This window comes from Rattus rattus, chromosome 11 (genome assembly GCF_011064425.1).
Source record: "Rattus rattus isolate New Zealand chromosome 11, Rrattus_CSIRO_v1, whole genome shotgun sequence".
Classification (NCBI taxonomy): Eukaryota; Metazoa; Chordata; class Mammalia; order Rodentia; family Muridae; genus Rattus; species Rattus rattus.
In genome coordinates, this window is record NC_046164.1 from 17,627,104 (window position 1) to 17,643,385 (window position 16,282).

General features: G+C 40.9%; 2 protein-coding genes across 8 annotated transcripts in view; one reads left to right on the top strand and one right to left on the bottom strand.

Annotated features, from left to right (window-relative positions):
- The window catches only part of Evi5 (ecotropic viral integration site 5), a 157,703-nt gene that overhangs the window by 108,040 nt on the left and 33,381 nt on the right, over positions 1-16,282 (bottom strand). The window lies entirely within an intron of this gene.
- On the top strand, positions 8,495-10,143 carry LOC116912828 (ubiquitin-conjugating enzyme E2 D2B). Its single transcript, XM_032917017.1, has one exon. The coding sequence runs from the start codon at positions 8,854-8,856 to the stop codon at positions 9,295-9,297; it is 444 nt and encodes a 147-aa protein (XP_032772908.1). The 5' UTR covers positions 8,495-8,853; the 3' UTR covers positions 9,298-10,143.

Sequence of the window (16,282 nt, forward strand, 5' to 3'; positions counted from 1 at the left end):
GAACTGACTCCCCTGGGTTCTTCTCTGACCTCCAAATGTGTGCCACAACAGCACACACAAAAGAAATACTTTAAAAAAAAAAAAGTAAGGGAGCTTAGCCCAGTGATGCACCCCAATAGTCTCAGAATCTCAGAACAGACTCGACTATCAGAAAGTTCAGCTAATCCCAGAGTTTTAAGACCAGCCTGGAGAATCTCAAAAGCAACTCAAGGACCAATAGAATGTCTCAACAGGTAAAGGCACTTGCTGATGACCTGAGTTCAATCCCTGGGGCTCACATGATAGAAGGAGAGAAGCAACTCTCACAAGTTGTCCTCTGACCTCCACAAGTGCCCAAAAATACATACACACACACACACACACACACACACACACACACACACACACACACACACACGTTTTACATTTAAATTAGGGAAACTGGGGTGGGGGTGGCTCCATGGGGAAAACATATATTTGGAAAAACCTCAACAGAATCTATAGATTCACTAATCCTTAAATCCCATATTTACTATGTGACCAGACCTAACAAGTAATGATTAAACCAACTCCCTTTTTTTTTCTGTTCCACACACATGTATAGCCTATCTATCCAAACAGTGTGTGAGTGTGTGTGTGTGTGTGTGTGTGTGTTGAAATTATACATTACACATAAAGATGTGGCAAAACCAGGCTCAGATTCCTAGCCAGGAGCAGTAAGCACCGAAATCTGCTATGCTCTGTAATCCCTCATCAGCTCACGGTCCAGGCTAAGCAACAGCTTTGAACATCACTGAGCTGGTCGTGTAAAACTATGTTTTTCTCTTAAGATCCCTGTTGGCTTTGGAGACTGCAGCCCTGTTTTAGGCTCCTCTCTACACAAAGATGGTTAAGGAAATGTAAAACATCTATTCCAGCCAGGTGTGGTGGTCCACACCATAAATGTAGCACTTAAGAGGCAGAGGCAAACAGATATCTGTGAGTTTGAACCCAGCCTGAGCTACAGAGCAAGTTCCAAGACAGCCAAAGCTACACAGAAAAACCTTGCCTTAAAAAAATCAAGAATCTACTCCATGACTCGTTACAATATGAAGTTCCAAATTTCAATTACATATGCACAGGTTATAAAGGAAGTCTAGAAAATGTGGCCATAAAAATTATGAATGGTTCAGATAGGAGGAGACCTAAAATGTATATTTGTTTAATGTCACTTTCAGTAAATTCTCAAAAACAATCATCTGTTTGGGGTACAACAAATGCTCTCAGCACTACTTTAAAATGAGTACTGAGGCTGAAAAGTAATATGAATTAAATCCTATTTTGTAGATTATAAACTCTTACCTTTCAGAAGTCAGATCTGTAACATGTTTATAGCCCCTACAGCATTTAGTCCAGTGTAAGCGTATTAAACAAAAGAATGTGATAATAGTAGAGTTTTGAAAACCTTGTACATATATCTAGAAGGTATGCTATAAGTCATACTATATTACAAATTATAAAAACAAATAAGTTCTATCCTTACTTGGAAAAAATTTAATATATTTTCATAGCAACAGAAATTTAAATAATTTTAAATTTTCCCAAATATTGTTAGAAGCAAAGAAGACAAGAAGATAACGAAATAGGCAATAATCACATAAAAACGGTCCAATTTAGACAACACAGAGCATAATTTAAACCACGCTAACTCTAAAGTCTCCACACACCAAAGCTAGGCAGCATGGAGCTAACATGGCTCTCAGAAACCGCCGGTGTCAGATTATGAAATGAACCTGTAGATCCCTACCTTTCAGTCTACCTCCATTCTCTGGGGAAGCCACCAAACATGGCAGCAGACCCAGCTTTCCCCCTTTCTGGAGGCCACTAAACCCTGCCTCCTACTCCATACCCATTCCTTTGGGTCAGCCAGCAAGACTGACTTGGGCCCATCCATTGGACACCCCAACCCTGGGCTCAAGTATGCAATTTTCACTCTACTTCCTGTCTTCCATTACAATCCCTCTAGTCTTACCCAGAGCCCTACAGCAGTCAGCATGCAGGTCCCTCTTCTCCCTGGGCCTAGCCCCAGCGGCTGTCCTCCGCCCCCCAACCCATAACCTAGGGACCGCTGCTAAGCTTTGGTGTGGACTCTGACTTACTCCTTCTGTGGATTCTTCTGCCCTCCCTTCTAGAAGCACTTGCTACCTCGCCTCCCTCCCCAACCCCTGTGGTCACAGCTGGCAGACACTCCACCTCTTCATTCTTGTGTGTCTTCATTCCTCTCTGCCTTACTGCAACCAACTGGCGGGATACCCTCTTCCAACTATACCCCAAACAGCCTGAGAACTCTGCCCCACCTTTCAGTGTGGACAAACTCCCCTTGGATCTTTCTTGAAGTGGCCCTCAGCCTGTTCTCCTTCCTAGCTCAGCTCTATTCCTCTCTGCCATCCACCAACCTAAGAAGCACTCCCTACCAGGCAGCCTCAGCCACACTCTCCTATGATCCAGAGAGGGCAACAGACACCAAGTGTCTCAGTTAGGATTTTACTGCTGTGAACATTCACCATGACCAAGGCAAGTCTTTAAAAGAACAACATTTAATTGGGGCTGGCTTACAGGTTCAGAGGTCCAGTTCAGTATCATCAAGGCAGGAGCATGGCAGCATCTAGGTAGGCATGGTGCAAGAAGAGCTGAGAGTTCTACATCTTCATCTGAAGGAAGCCAGGAACTGACTGGACATCTCAGGCAGCTAGGATGAGGGTCTCCAAGCCCACCCCCACCATGACACACCTTCTCTAACAAGGTCACACCTCCTAATAGTGCCACTCCCTGGGCCGAGGATATCAAACTATCACAACAATGAATGAAACACTCACTCAACCAAGACCAGACCAGACCAGAAGTCAGCATCTACGGGCACCTCAATCAGGCTAAGCCCCAGTGCCTGGACACCAGTGCAAAAGCCACAGTGATCACTACCCAAGGCGAGATGTCCCCCTGAACCCAGGAACCCACCCTACTACAGTAAGCCATAAGAAAGGTGACATAGCTGGAGCACGAGACACGGGTTTCAAAATAGCAATTATGAGTACAGTTAAGGACCCTAAAACGGATAAGAACGAATCCCTAATGAGGCCTCTGAAAACATGAATGAACAGTGGAAGGAAATAATGAGAACAGTGAAACAGAATCATAAAGAAAACCCAACTGAGGTAAAATTAGAAATTAAAAACTGTAGGAAGTAAGACAAAACCTCAGAGAAGAAAGCCTCCCCGACAGAGCATATCTCAGGTTCACAACAAGGTTGAAGAAACAGAATACCTCTTACAAAAAAAAAAAAAAAAAAAAAAAAAAAAAAAGTTAAATCTAAGTATCCAGGCATAAAACATCAAGCAAATCTGTGATATTATGAAAATCTATAAACTATAGGAAGAAAAAGAAGAGGAAGAGGAAGAAAACCATGACCACCAACAACAACAAAATCATAAAGAAATTTTCTCTAACCTAAAGAAGGAGGTCCCTATCTTGGTACAAGAACCATACAGACAAGACAGTAGACAGGACCAGAAAAGAAATTCCTAGCAACACATAATAATCAAAATACTAAATGTACAAAGACAGAATAGTAAAAGCTACAAGGGGAAAAGACCAAGTAACATAAAAGCAGATCCATTAGAACAACACCCGACTTCTCAGTGAAGACTCTAAAACCAGACAGGCCTAGACGGATATTCTGCAAGCTCTTAAGAGACCACAGACGCCAGCCCATCTGTTACTATATCTAACAAAACTATTAATCACAATATGCAGATAAGAGGAAATAGTCTGTAATAATAACCAAATGTGAACAGTACCTATCTACCAATCCCCCTTTATAGCAGGTACCATAGGGAAAACTTTCATCTAGAGAGGCTAACCACACCCAAGAAAACACAAGAAATGCATCATCCCAAGCCAGTGAATCAAAAGAGGGATAAGAACTCCACATCATCAAAATAAAAGGAACGTTGTTCAGTGATAAGTCTTAATATTGATGATCTTGATTTTCCCCAATAAAAAGACACAGACTAACAGAATGAATTAGAAAACAAAATCCATTCTTCTGCTATATCTAAGGAATACATCTTACCATCACCAATAGACATTACCTCTGGGAAAAAAGATAGAAAAACATACTCCCAAAAAATAAATCCATGAAGTAAGCAGGTGAAGCCATTTCAATATCTGACAAAATAAGACTTCAAAACAAAATTAAGCAGAAGAGATAGGGAAGCATATTACATACTGAAAGGAAAAACCCACTAAGATTGTACAATTCTAAACATGTATACACCAAACACAAGGGCACCCAAGTTCATAAAAGAAAAACTACTACAAGTAAAATCACATACTGACCCTGACACACTGATAACAAGTTCAAAACCCAACCTTCACCAATACGTCAAGACAAAAACTACAGAGAGAAATCCTAGAGTTCAATGACATAAACTTAACATACTTAGCCGATATTTACAGAGGATTTCACCCCAAACACCAAAGACTATGCTTTCTTCTCAGCAGCACAGGGAATGCTCTCCAAAACTGAACACATGACTGGACACAAAGCAAACCTCAATAGATGAGGAAAAACTAGAACAACACCCTGCATTCCATTAGACCTCTCCCTACCAACTAAACTTGTATACCACCGAACAATCTACTACTCAAGATGGACCAACACAGACATGGAAAAGGAAATCAAACATTTTTTATAATTGAATGAAAATAAAAACACAACATACACGAAATTTTGGGATGTAACCAAGGCAGTGTTAAGAGGAGGTAAGTTCATAGCACTAAGTGTCCTCCTGAAAAAAAAAAAACTAAAGAGATCTCATGTTACCACTTGGAAAGCTTCACAACAAAGAGAGGAACTAACACCCAAAGCAGTCCCCATCGAGCAATAATCAAACTCAGGGCTGAAATTTTCCAATCAGAAACAAACAAACACAAAGTTTAAATGAAAGGAAGAGTTGGTTCTGTGACAAAAATCAGTAAGATAAACCCTTAGCCAAATTAACTAAAAGATGGAAAAGAGAAAATTCAAATTAACAAAATTAGAGACAAAAAAGGAAATAACAACAGACACTGGGGAAATAAAGAGGATTTTAAATACGTACTTGAAAAACCTGAACTCCACCAAACTATAAAATTTAAAAGAAATGGATAATTTTCTTGATACATACTACCTACCAAAGTTAAAGCAAGATCAGAAAAGCAATTTAGACAGACCTATAGCCCCTAATGAAATAGAAGCAGTCATTAAAAGTCTCCCAACCAAAAAAAGCCCAGGGCCAGATGGTTTTAGTACAGAATTCTGCCAGACTTTCAAAGAAGAGTTAATCCCAAAACTACACAAAATAGAAACTGAAGGACTATTGCCCACTTCTTTTTACAAGGTCACCATTAAGAAGAGACAAGTAGGTTTTATCCCGGAGGTGCAGGAATGGTTCATTACATGTAAATGGATAAATGTAAACTATCATATAAACAGACTGAAAGACAAAAACCACACGATCATCTCATTGGATGCAGAAAGGCTTTTGACAAAAACCAATACCCTTTCATGATAAAAGTCCTGGAGAGTCTAGGAATACAAGGGACACACCTCAACATAATAGAGGTGATTTATAGCAAGCCCACAGCCAATGTCAACCTAAAGGGAGAGAAACTCAAAACATTTCTACTAAAACCAGGAATAAGACAAGGCTGTCCACTATCTCCAGACCTATTCAGTACACACAATACATGAAGTCTTAGCTAGAGCAATTAGACAACTGAAGGAGATCAATGAGATATAAACAGGAAGGAAGGAAGTCAAAGTAACTTTATTTGCAGATGATATGATTTTATATATAAATGATTTTATATATAAACTCCACCAGGAATTGAGGGCTAGTGGCTCACACCTTTAATCCCAGCACTCAAGGCTAGCCTGGTCTACAGGGCTCAAAGTCTAGGACAGCCAAAACTACACAAAGAAACCCTGTCTCAAAGAAAACAAAACAAGGCAAAACGAAAACTCCACCAGGAAACTTCTAAGCTGAAAAACACTTTTAGAAAAGTAGCAGGATACAAAAATCAACACACAAAAACCAGAAGCTTTCCCATAAACAAATAACAGACTGAGCAAGAAGTCAAGGAAACAGTGCTTTTTACAGCTTCAAAAAAAATAATATGTAAATAAATTACTTTGCAGTAATTCTAACCAAGCAAGTGAAGTCTTGTATAATAAAAACTTTAGAACATTAAAGAAAAAAATTGATAGGATATCAAGCGATGGCAAGATTCATTGATCGATAGGATTAATATAGTGAAGATGGCTATCCTACCAAAAGCAAATGCAATCCCCATCAAAATTCCAACACAATTCTTCACAGAAATTGAAAAAAACAATTTTCACCTTCATAGGGAAACACACATACACACATGCACGCACGCATGCACACACGCACGCTCACAGATAGCTACAGCAATCCTGAATAAAAGAGCTCCTAAAAGTATTGTCATCCCAGATTTCTAGTTGTAATACACTAATAGTGATAAAAACTGACACACTGAACAATGGAATCAAATTGAAGGCCCAGACGTACATCCACACACCTGTGGACACTCAATTCTTGGCAAAGAAGCAAAAAAAAAAAAAAAATGCACCCTGAAGAAAAGACAGCATCTTCAACAAATGGTTGCTGCTCAAACTAGATGGCTGTATGCGGAAGAAGGCAAACATTCTATATTTAGTGCCGTGCAGACTACTCCAAATGGAACCAAAGACAGTGGGGGCTGTGGGTGGGGGAACCAAACAGGATTTAAAAGGAAAGGGATGAGTGAAATCAGGGAGGGATTATTGAGGAGGGAAGCAACACTAAGGGCCATTTGCAAAGTCCCATGGAAACCTATTCCTGTAGGAGCTTCTTAAAATATATGCATATGTAAAAGAAATCTGAATGGAGTGCCCCAACTAGACATTTTACACCACCAAATCAAACTTCCAGTGCCATGAATGAGTTACACCTAGTTGAGTCATTATTCTGACGAAGAGTGACCTGCCTGCAAAGGATGCTAGTGCAATAGTAGCACCAATACTGTGGGCATAACCAGCCACTATTGGACTGGACTGAAGGCCCACTCCACCAGATGGAACCCATGCCTGACACTGCTCAAGGAACCAAGATCATGAGACTAGATAGGCCATGGTCCTAGGGGAAAAACAAACATTACTGTTCTGCTAAATAATATAGCAACAAAAAGACTTCTAACAACACTCTGTTATACGCACAGATCAGTCTCTCTCTTACTCAGCCCTTATTAGAGAGGCTTCCCCTTACAGCAGATGGAAGACAAAGACCTACAGCCAGACAATGTGCAGAGACTGGAGATACCTGAACACTCAATCCTACAGGGGATGTCTTATTAAACTTCTCTACTCAGAAATCTGAGATCTGTGCGGAGGAGGAAGAGGCGGGAAGACTGTAAGAGCCACAGGGGGTGAATGACACCAGGGAAACAAGGCCTTCTACACAGCAGGGCTGATGCACATATAAACCCAGACACTGTGGCATCACACACAGAGCCCTCACCAGTCCTGGCCAGATGGGCTCCCAATGCTGAGAGGGGGAAGTGGACACAGGGTCCACCCCTAACCTAGAAGCCATCTCCAATTCACAACCACTTGGGAGAAAAGGTTAGCTCCCTCTAATGGAACCTCACTGGGTATATAAACCACAATGAAGGTAGGCCCATGCCAGCAGTTGATGGCCTATTAATACAAAATGAACTTAATGGTGGTTTGATAGATTTCTTTTTTTTGGGGGGGTGTGTCTTTTTAAATCTTATTGGTTATTTGCTCATATATTATGTGATCCAGTTTTGTGTTGTTATGGGTTATTTTTAAATCTGTGTTTCTTGTGCTTTTTAATTTTGCGATTGTTTATTCTGGTTTGTTTTTACTCAACTGTTTCCTAAAGTAAGAAAGAAAGAAGGTGTAAATGTGGGACTAGGAATGAATACAGAGAGCCCCCTTTTATTACTGTAAACTTTGCAAATGTGTTTTAAAGTGATATGATTTACTTAGTGAGAGGTTATTTTTTAACAGACTTTGTAAAAAGAAGAGGTATGAACAATAAAGCTGCTTTCTCGTTTCTTTTATATTCTAGAAAATTTTAGGATGCTCTTCTCAAAAGTTCTAATTATAAAAATTAAAATTCTCTTAAAAAATTAAGAAATAAAAAGTTCCTTCTGTCTGAGATTTGACACGTTGTGGAATACTTGACACATCAAGACTCTTCCCAGTGAACCGCAGCCGTCAGTAGTTTGTTCAAAGTGAGAAAGTGAGCCCAAGGTAAGATTTGGTAACCTGGTAACAGCTGCCATCATGACATTACAGCACACAGCCTATTATGAGTTTGTGATGATGGTGGTGCTACAAAACAAACAAACAAACAAAAAACCTACTACGCTGCCAATCACATCATCCCTGACCAACGGTCACCCTCCCGAGCTGCCCGAGCTGCGTCGGTCTGCGGTACCGCTACAGCCAGGCTGCCTGCCACGAGCCCTGGGCAGAGGCTCCGGCGGAGGGATCCGCAGACGCTAAGGTCTCGGAAGAAGAGACAGCTACTGCGGCAGCACAAAAAGAGCGGCTACAGGGTGATGCGCCAACCGATGTGAAGGCAGATAGTGTCCACGGTGGCTGGCCCGGAAGCTGAGTGGGCCTCGGCCCTCAGCGTATTCTGCCAGGGCCAGGCCAGAACTGCCTGCCTCCTCTTCTGCGGCTGATCCAAAACCAACAAGGCAGCCACAGGCCGTCGGTGCCTGCCGCCTTCCACCAGGGGCCCGCCAAGACAACCTTCCACCATGGCTTTGAAGAGAATCCACAAGGAACTGAACGACCTGGCGCAGGATCCCCCAGCACAGTGTTCAGCAGGTCCTGTCGGGGAAGATATGTTCCACTGGCAAGCTACAATCATGGGGCCAAATGACAGTCCCTACCAGGGTGGAGCATTTTTCTTGACAATTGATTTCCCAACAGAGTACCCCTTCAAACCACCTAAGGTTGAATTTACAACAAGAATTTATCATCCAAATGTTAACAGTAATGGCAGCATTTGTCTTGATATTCTTCGGTCACAGTGGTCTCCAGCACTAACTATTTCAAAAGTACTTTTGTCCATCAGTTCTCTGTTGTGTGATCCCAATCCCGATGATCCCTTAGTGCCTGAGATTGCTCAGATCTACAAAACAGATAGAGACAAGTACAACAGAACAGCTCGGGAATGGACTCAGAAGTATGCCATGTGACTAAAGAGATTATTGGATCCTCTGCGAATAAAAGCTAGGGGAACTCTGAAAGAGAAAGTCCTTTTGATTCCCACTTGACTGTTTGCCGTGAACCCACGATGTACCGGCCTCGTCCTCCCTGGTGCACGGTCTTCATCTGATACAGTACTGCTGCATGTTGCACGCACCAAAAATACTGTGCTTCTGTACCAACACTGTCTCCTAGCAGACGGGCCTTCTCCAGGCATAACCTAGGTGTGAGATTAAAAGTTTTCCTTATTGACTTAAATCTGGATAACAAGGTGTGAGTGAGGGTGGTGGGTACAAGATACTGCTCAGAAGGGGTAAAGGTCCCCAACCTATAAGACAATGAGATGGCTTTTCAGTGGAAGCCATTTACAGCTAAATGTTTAAATGAATGAAAAGCTAGGTGAAGAACATGAATGTTCCTGTACTTATTTTATTCCAAAAGACCTAGAGCTTAAATGAACATTAAAGCCAACCAGACTAAGCCAACCCACCTCCTGTATTTTAAAGTCTAATTGGTCAACAAAAATAGATCGGCACTATTGGTCCATAAAGTGTGCCTGGCTTTGTTCCCAAATCCTTTACACACGGATGACTCAACCTATTTTCTTTCACACTTTCTCTCCATATTCTTTGGTTTACTTGCGGTTTCTCAGTTGATTCATCACTAATAGCTCTTATTTTTATTATATTAACTGCTTAATCTATTTGGATGTAAAGGTAGACATTCAACTTGATGAAAAAAGCTTGTGTATAGAGACCTAATTGCTCCTCTGGGGCTTGTACAGTCAAGAATGATGCATCTGTGTAATAAACCAATTATTCTAGCCATTACATAAATTTTGTGTGAATAGGCTTTTTTTACTTTTAAGAACTTATTTAGCTGAAATTATTGAGTTTTCCCTCAGCCTTGTCATTTCATTTAGATTGGTCACATTTTCAAATTATGAAAAAATTCCAGGTTATAGCTAAAAAGATACTTTTACAGTAATTTTATTAAATAAGGTAGAAACCTGAGCTTAAAGGCATTTTCATGAATATCCAACCTCCCAGGAATAAAACTTAAGAAACTTGGTTTGTTAATAAAACTAAGCTGCATTTTACCAAAACCTTGTGACACTCCTAGGTACATGCATAAAACAAAAAGGCATTATTTGGTGAGTTAAAGAATAGCTTTGACCAAACTCAGAGAAGAGCACAATCATAGTGTAAAATGTCCATGTAATTACTTTGCAATACACAAAGAATAGCCATGATATTTTAAATTGTGCTGTATATGCAGCTCTTTGAAGTCTTCCCTGACCCATACTCTAATAAAACATTATTTGACATGTCAACTGTATTTGTCTGAAACAGCATTCTTGTCCTAATAGAACTGTAAAAACCAAGCCATTCTTCAGTCATGCTGATATTCTCTAGGCATCAGGTTCTTTAAAATGCATCTTTACACTGTCACTCACACACACACACACACACACACACACACAGAGGAAGATCACAAGTTCAAGGCCAGCTTGAACTATGTAATGAGAGTGTCTCAATACCCCTCTCCCCCAAAAAAAGCTCGAATAAAAAAATGTAGCTCTAACATAGCATAGCCAGACACTGTAGTATACATTGGTAGTTGTAACACATGGGAGGCAGAAGCAGAAAAAGCACTACAAGTTTAAGGCCAGCCTGGTCAGTATAGGGAGCACTAGGCTGGTCAGGGCTACATAGATTTTGTTTAAAATAAAACCTAAATAATGAATCCTTTAACAAATCTATAATTTGCATAAAGCCTACAGAAGTGTAGTGTTCCAGGCTTCTCACTCACCACCCCAGCACTCCACTGGAACGAATATACAGTGCCAATAAAGCTTACGGCAGTGTGATGTCCTGGGCCTTCACACTCACAGTAATACACAGGGTGTAGAAAGCCCACAGCCATTAGCATACCAGGTCCTCCCATTCACTCAGTGGCTCAGAGCCTGCCAAGTCCATGTGGTAAGTGTGGTAAGTGTCATACACAAGCCTAACAACTGTTGTTAACTTTGATGTTAATGTTGTGTGCCCTTTTCTGTTTAGATATACAAATACCACTGTCTTAACAATGCCATTATGTTATACAATAATAATAGGATATACAGGATTACAGCTGAGAAGCAACAGGCAAGTCTGTGTAAACACTCATCCTCACATAGTGAAGCCCAGTGTCTCTTCTAGACCTGTCCTATCACTAAGTAATACAGGACTGTACTTAGATAAGGCATGCAGAAAAGAGTATTTACAACTGCCTTAATACATAGACTCTATATAGTTAGAATAAAGTCTTCTCGTTTCTTACTGTTAAATTGGTTAATCATTTAGGGCCCAAAACAGATGGCCGATAGCCATGTCATTTCAACATCAACAGCAGTGCCAGAGGACATAGTGCCTGATGTCAACAATTCCCAGACTTGAGCCTGGCAACTGGGAAAACGGGGTGCAGCACCACTGATAAACATCTGTAGCCACTGAGAAGTTCCTCTAAAACTTACTTATTCTCTTTACCAGATGGGTTCACCATCCTGTAAGGAGTGGAGAATCAGGGAACACAACAACTGACACATATCTGGGTCTTCTATAACAAAAAACTGAATTAAATAATTTATAAACAACAGGTATGTATTATTCACAGTTCTGGAAGGTGGGAAGTCCAAAACCAAAGCACTAAGATTCAGACCTGACAGGGCTATTTCTCACTAACCCTGACTTCTACTAGTGTGTTCACACCTAACCCACCTGACAGATGCTGCTGCCAAAGGCTGCTTCTGTTAGTGTGTTCACACCCACCTGACAGATGCTGCTGCTAGAGGCTGCTTCTATTAGTGTGTTCACACCCACCTGACAGATGCTGCTGCCAGAGGCTGCTTCTATTAGTGTGTTCACACCTAACCCACCTGACAGATGCTGCTGCCAAAGGCTGCTTCTGTTAGTGTGTTCACACCCACCTGACAGATGCTGCTGCCAGAGGCTGCTTCTATTAGTGTGTTCACACCTAACCCACCTGACAGATGCTGCTGCCAAAGGCTGCTTCTGTTAGTGTGTTCACACCTAACCCACCTGACAGATGCTGCTGCCAAAGGCTGCTTCTGTTAGTGTGTTCACACCCACCTGACAGATGCTGCTGCCAAAGGCTGCTTCTGTTAGTGTGTTCACACCTAACCCACCTGACAGATGCTGCTGCCAAAGGCTCCCTAAAGAGTTTCTCTTTAAAAATATTTATGCATTTATTTATTATGTATACAGCATTCTGCCTGCATGTGTGCCTGTAGGCCACCCCTAAAGTCTCTTTTATAAAAGGCAGTAATCCCATCCATGAGAAAAGAGCTTCCTAAAGGCTCAACCTGCTTGTTATATTCTAGATTAGAATCCAACGCAGGATTCTGTTGTCACAAACATTCAGACCACAGCAAAACTACATGCCTGAGGTAGAGGACAGACAAGCTTTCAGGTCAACACATACAGATTCCTCTCTGGTTGATAGAATTAACAAAAGCCACAAGAGTTTAGCACAGAAAACAACTCAAAACAACACACAAAAAGGTAAAAATGGCCGCCTCTCTCCAGTCTGAAAATCCAACTTCTTCCTTGCCTTGTTTCTTTAAAATGACAGCTCAGGCTGGAGAGACGGCTCAGCGGTAAAGAGTGCTGACTGCTCTTCCAGAGGTCCTGAGTTCAATTCCCTCCACCCACACAGTAGCTCACAACCATCTGTAATGGGATCTGATGCCCTCCTCTAGGTGTCTGAAGACAGTTCAGCGTACTCACAAACATAAAATGAAATCTTTTTAAAAAAATAAAAATAAGATGACAGCTCAAGAAGTTCAAGAGTCCTTTATACAAAAACTAAGCAAAAAATAACACTCAGCCAGACGTGATGGCGGATGCCTCAAACCCCAGCACTTGGGAGGCTGAGTCTAGACCAGCCATGGGAGACTCTGAGACTCTAAATAAAATCCTGCCTTCATCTGAAGGAGAGAAGAAACAAAAACCTCAGAAAAAAAAAAACCAACTCAAATGAAGTGCTTTCCTATAATGTATGTGAGTATATATGTTTAATGCACTGTTATATAATTTACACACACACGCACACGCACAGGGACAGATAATGGGCTGCAGAGATGGCTTAACTGGTTAAAAGCACCTGCTGTTCTTGCAGAAGACCCAGGTCCAGTTCCCAGCACACATGTTGGCTCACAACCATAACTAACTCCAGTCCAGCGATTCTAACACCCTTTTCAGCCTTCTCTGGACTCTACAGGTTTACACACACATTCAGGCAAACAGACACAATAAATAAAAATAAATCCTTTTTAAAGATACGTTTTGACATAGACTTGAAGTATCTGTTTTGCTTGTAATATTTTCATTCATTAATGAATTTTGCTGGATGTTTTATATAGTATCCTACAGAAGTTGAGGTAAGCTGTTTTTGTAAGATGTTTTTTAAGTATTTAATGAACAGTAGACCATCTAGACCAGATTGTACAACAGAAATACAATGCAAGCTACTTGCACAATTTTTAATGTTCCAGGCAGCAGCCACATTTTGAAAATTTAAAAAGTATCTGATTTGTGTAATTTATTTTATTTGAGTTTCTTTATTTTGAGATAGGGTCTCACTCTATACCCCAAGCTGACCTGGAGTTTGTAGGGATCCTTCTGCCTTATAAGTGCTAGGATTTCAAGCATGAACCAGCAGCATACAGAGCTTACTCTATCCAATAAAGAATGTCATTTCAAAACAGAAAATGTCATTCTAACATGTACTCAGTTTTCTTAAAATTGATGATATATGACTTTTTTCAAAACAAATCTTCAAAATCTGGCATAGTTTACACTTACAGTGTGTCTCAGTCAGACTAGGCACATTTCAAGTACCCAACAACTCTGTTGGCTAGCAGCTAACATACTACACAGTACAGACGTTAGGTAGATATTTAAACTAGGGTACCAAAGATTCATGGTAATTACATTTTAAGACATATGTAGTATACATATGTTGTGTCACAGTTGTGTCATCACTGTTGTGTCTCCTCGAGTGACACACTGGAAAGTGGTAAGCAACAGGAGACAAGAATGCCACACCAAAATGTAAATACCACAGTAGGTAGTAACATTTTCAACAGTAACATTTCCCCACTGAATTAAAACAAATCATCCACACTTGAAGCTTACCTCCTTAAATTCATCTCTGCCAGTGCCTTTGTATTTTTAATAAGAAAAAGAGCACATTAACACAAACTAAAAACATCTGTCCTATTTCAACTTTAAGTCTATCAATTATTAACTTTCTTCAAACAAATCTCTGATATTGCACTAAACTATTTCTTCTTGTTTTTCTGGGCTGCCACATTTACTTTTTAAAGAAATAGCTGCAATGAGACCATGTAGAGGAACATGACTCTGTTCTCATGTGTCTTACATCTTAAGTTTCTGCAACACTGCTCCCACTTTCCACCACTTAAATCAGACGGTTACAGACATACGGAATGGGGCCTCCATGGGGTCCATTCTGCTGAGACACCTACTGTGGGGTCACAGGTAGCAGTAATTACGCCAAGCACGTTTTACCTTAGACTTGTAAACGACACGACTTCCTTACCAGTGATTGGAAAAATGAGAAGGTGGCAGGGTAAAGAGAGGAAGAAAGCTAGATCTTCAGGTACGACATTTTATTTGGATTTTTTTTGTTTGTTTTTTATAAAGTTTAATATATCTTTCTGCTGGGCCTGGCATGGGCTTTTGAAAACTCAAAGCCCACTGGCAGTGACGCACCTCCAACAAGGCCACATCTAATCTTTCCCACCAAAACAGCTCCACCATTTAGAGACCAAGCATTGAAATATCTGAGCCTATAGAACCATTCTCGTTCAAATACCACACGTGAGACTGAAGTCTAACTAAAGTGTCCAATTAACTACCAAAAGAGCAAGTGATCAAGCAAAGAAAGGAACTGGGTATGGGGCATGCTTTTAATTCCAGCTCTGGGGAGACAGAGGCAGGCAGATCTCTGGGACTTGGAAGCCAGCCTAGTCCACATAGGGAGTTCCAGAACAGCCAGAGCTACAGAGCAGAGAGACCCCATCTCAAAAAAAAAAAAAAAAAAAAAAAAAAAAAAGTTATTTTAACAGATGCCATAGAACAAATATCCATACAACTGTTTCAGGAGAGCCAAAGCTCTCTTTTGGCCTCAGTGAGCATCAGGCATATAAGTGGTAGACAGATGACAGACAGACAGACAGGCAAAATACCCATACACATAAAATAAAAATCTTAAAAGACTTCTCAAAACTCTGATCTTGTATCACATACAAGGAAATTAATAAAATCACTTGAACCCAGGAGTCTGGGGGCAGCTAGCAATCCAGTGTGGTGCCATCTCTTAACAACATCAACAAAGTAAAACTATAAGAAAATACAGAAGATACTTTGTATGACCTTTGGTCACTAAATGCACAATCCATGGAAGTGGATCTTTAAGGTGGTACTTCGTCAGAATGTAGGTGCTGAGAAGCTAGATCAGTCAGTAAGGCACCTCCTGTGTGAACATGAGGTCACATCTGCGTCTGGGTCCTCTGCACCATGAACAAGCCTGCAGTCCAATGGTCAGTGAGAAAGGGAGAACACTTGACAGGAAGGACCCTGGAACCTGCTAGCCAGATAATCAATGAGCTTCAAGTTCAGTGAGAAACTGACCCAAAAAGTACAGTGGAAAGCAACAGAGAAGACATTCGGCCTATATCTCTGGCCTCCACCTCCAGACATGCACTTACATCCACACTGAACACACACCCACATCCATGTGTACACACACATACATACATGCACACATGTACAGCACACAACTTCTATTCCCCGAAAGATATTTTAGGAGAATGACAACCACCAATGGGAAAGGAAGATCTGAAAATCAACCTCCTGAGAAAGAATCTGTACCTTAAACAAAGAATTC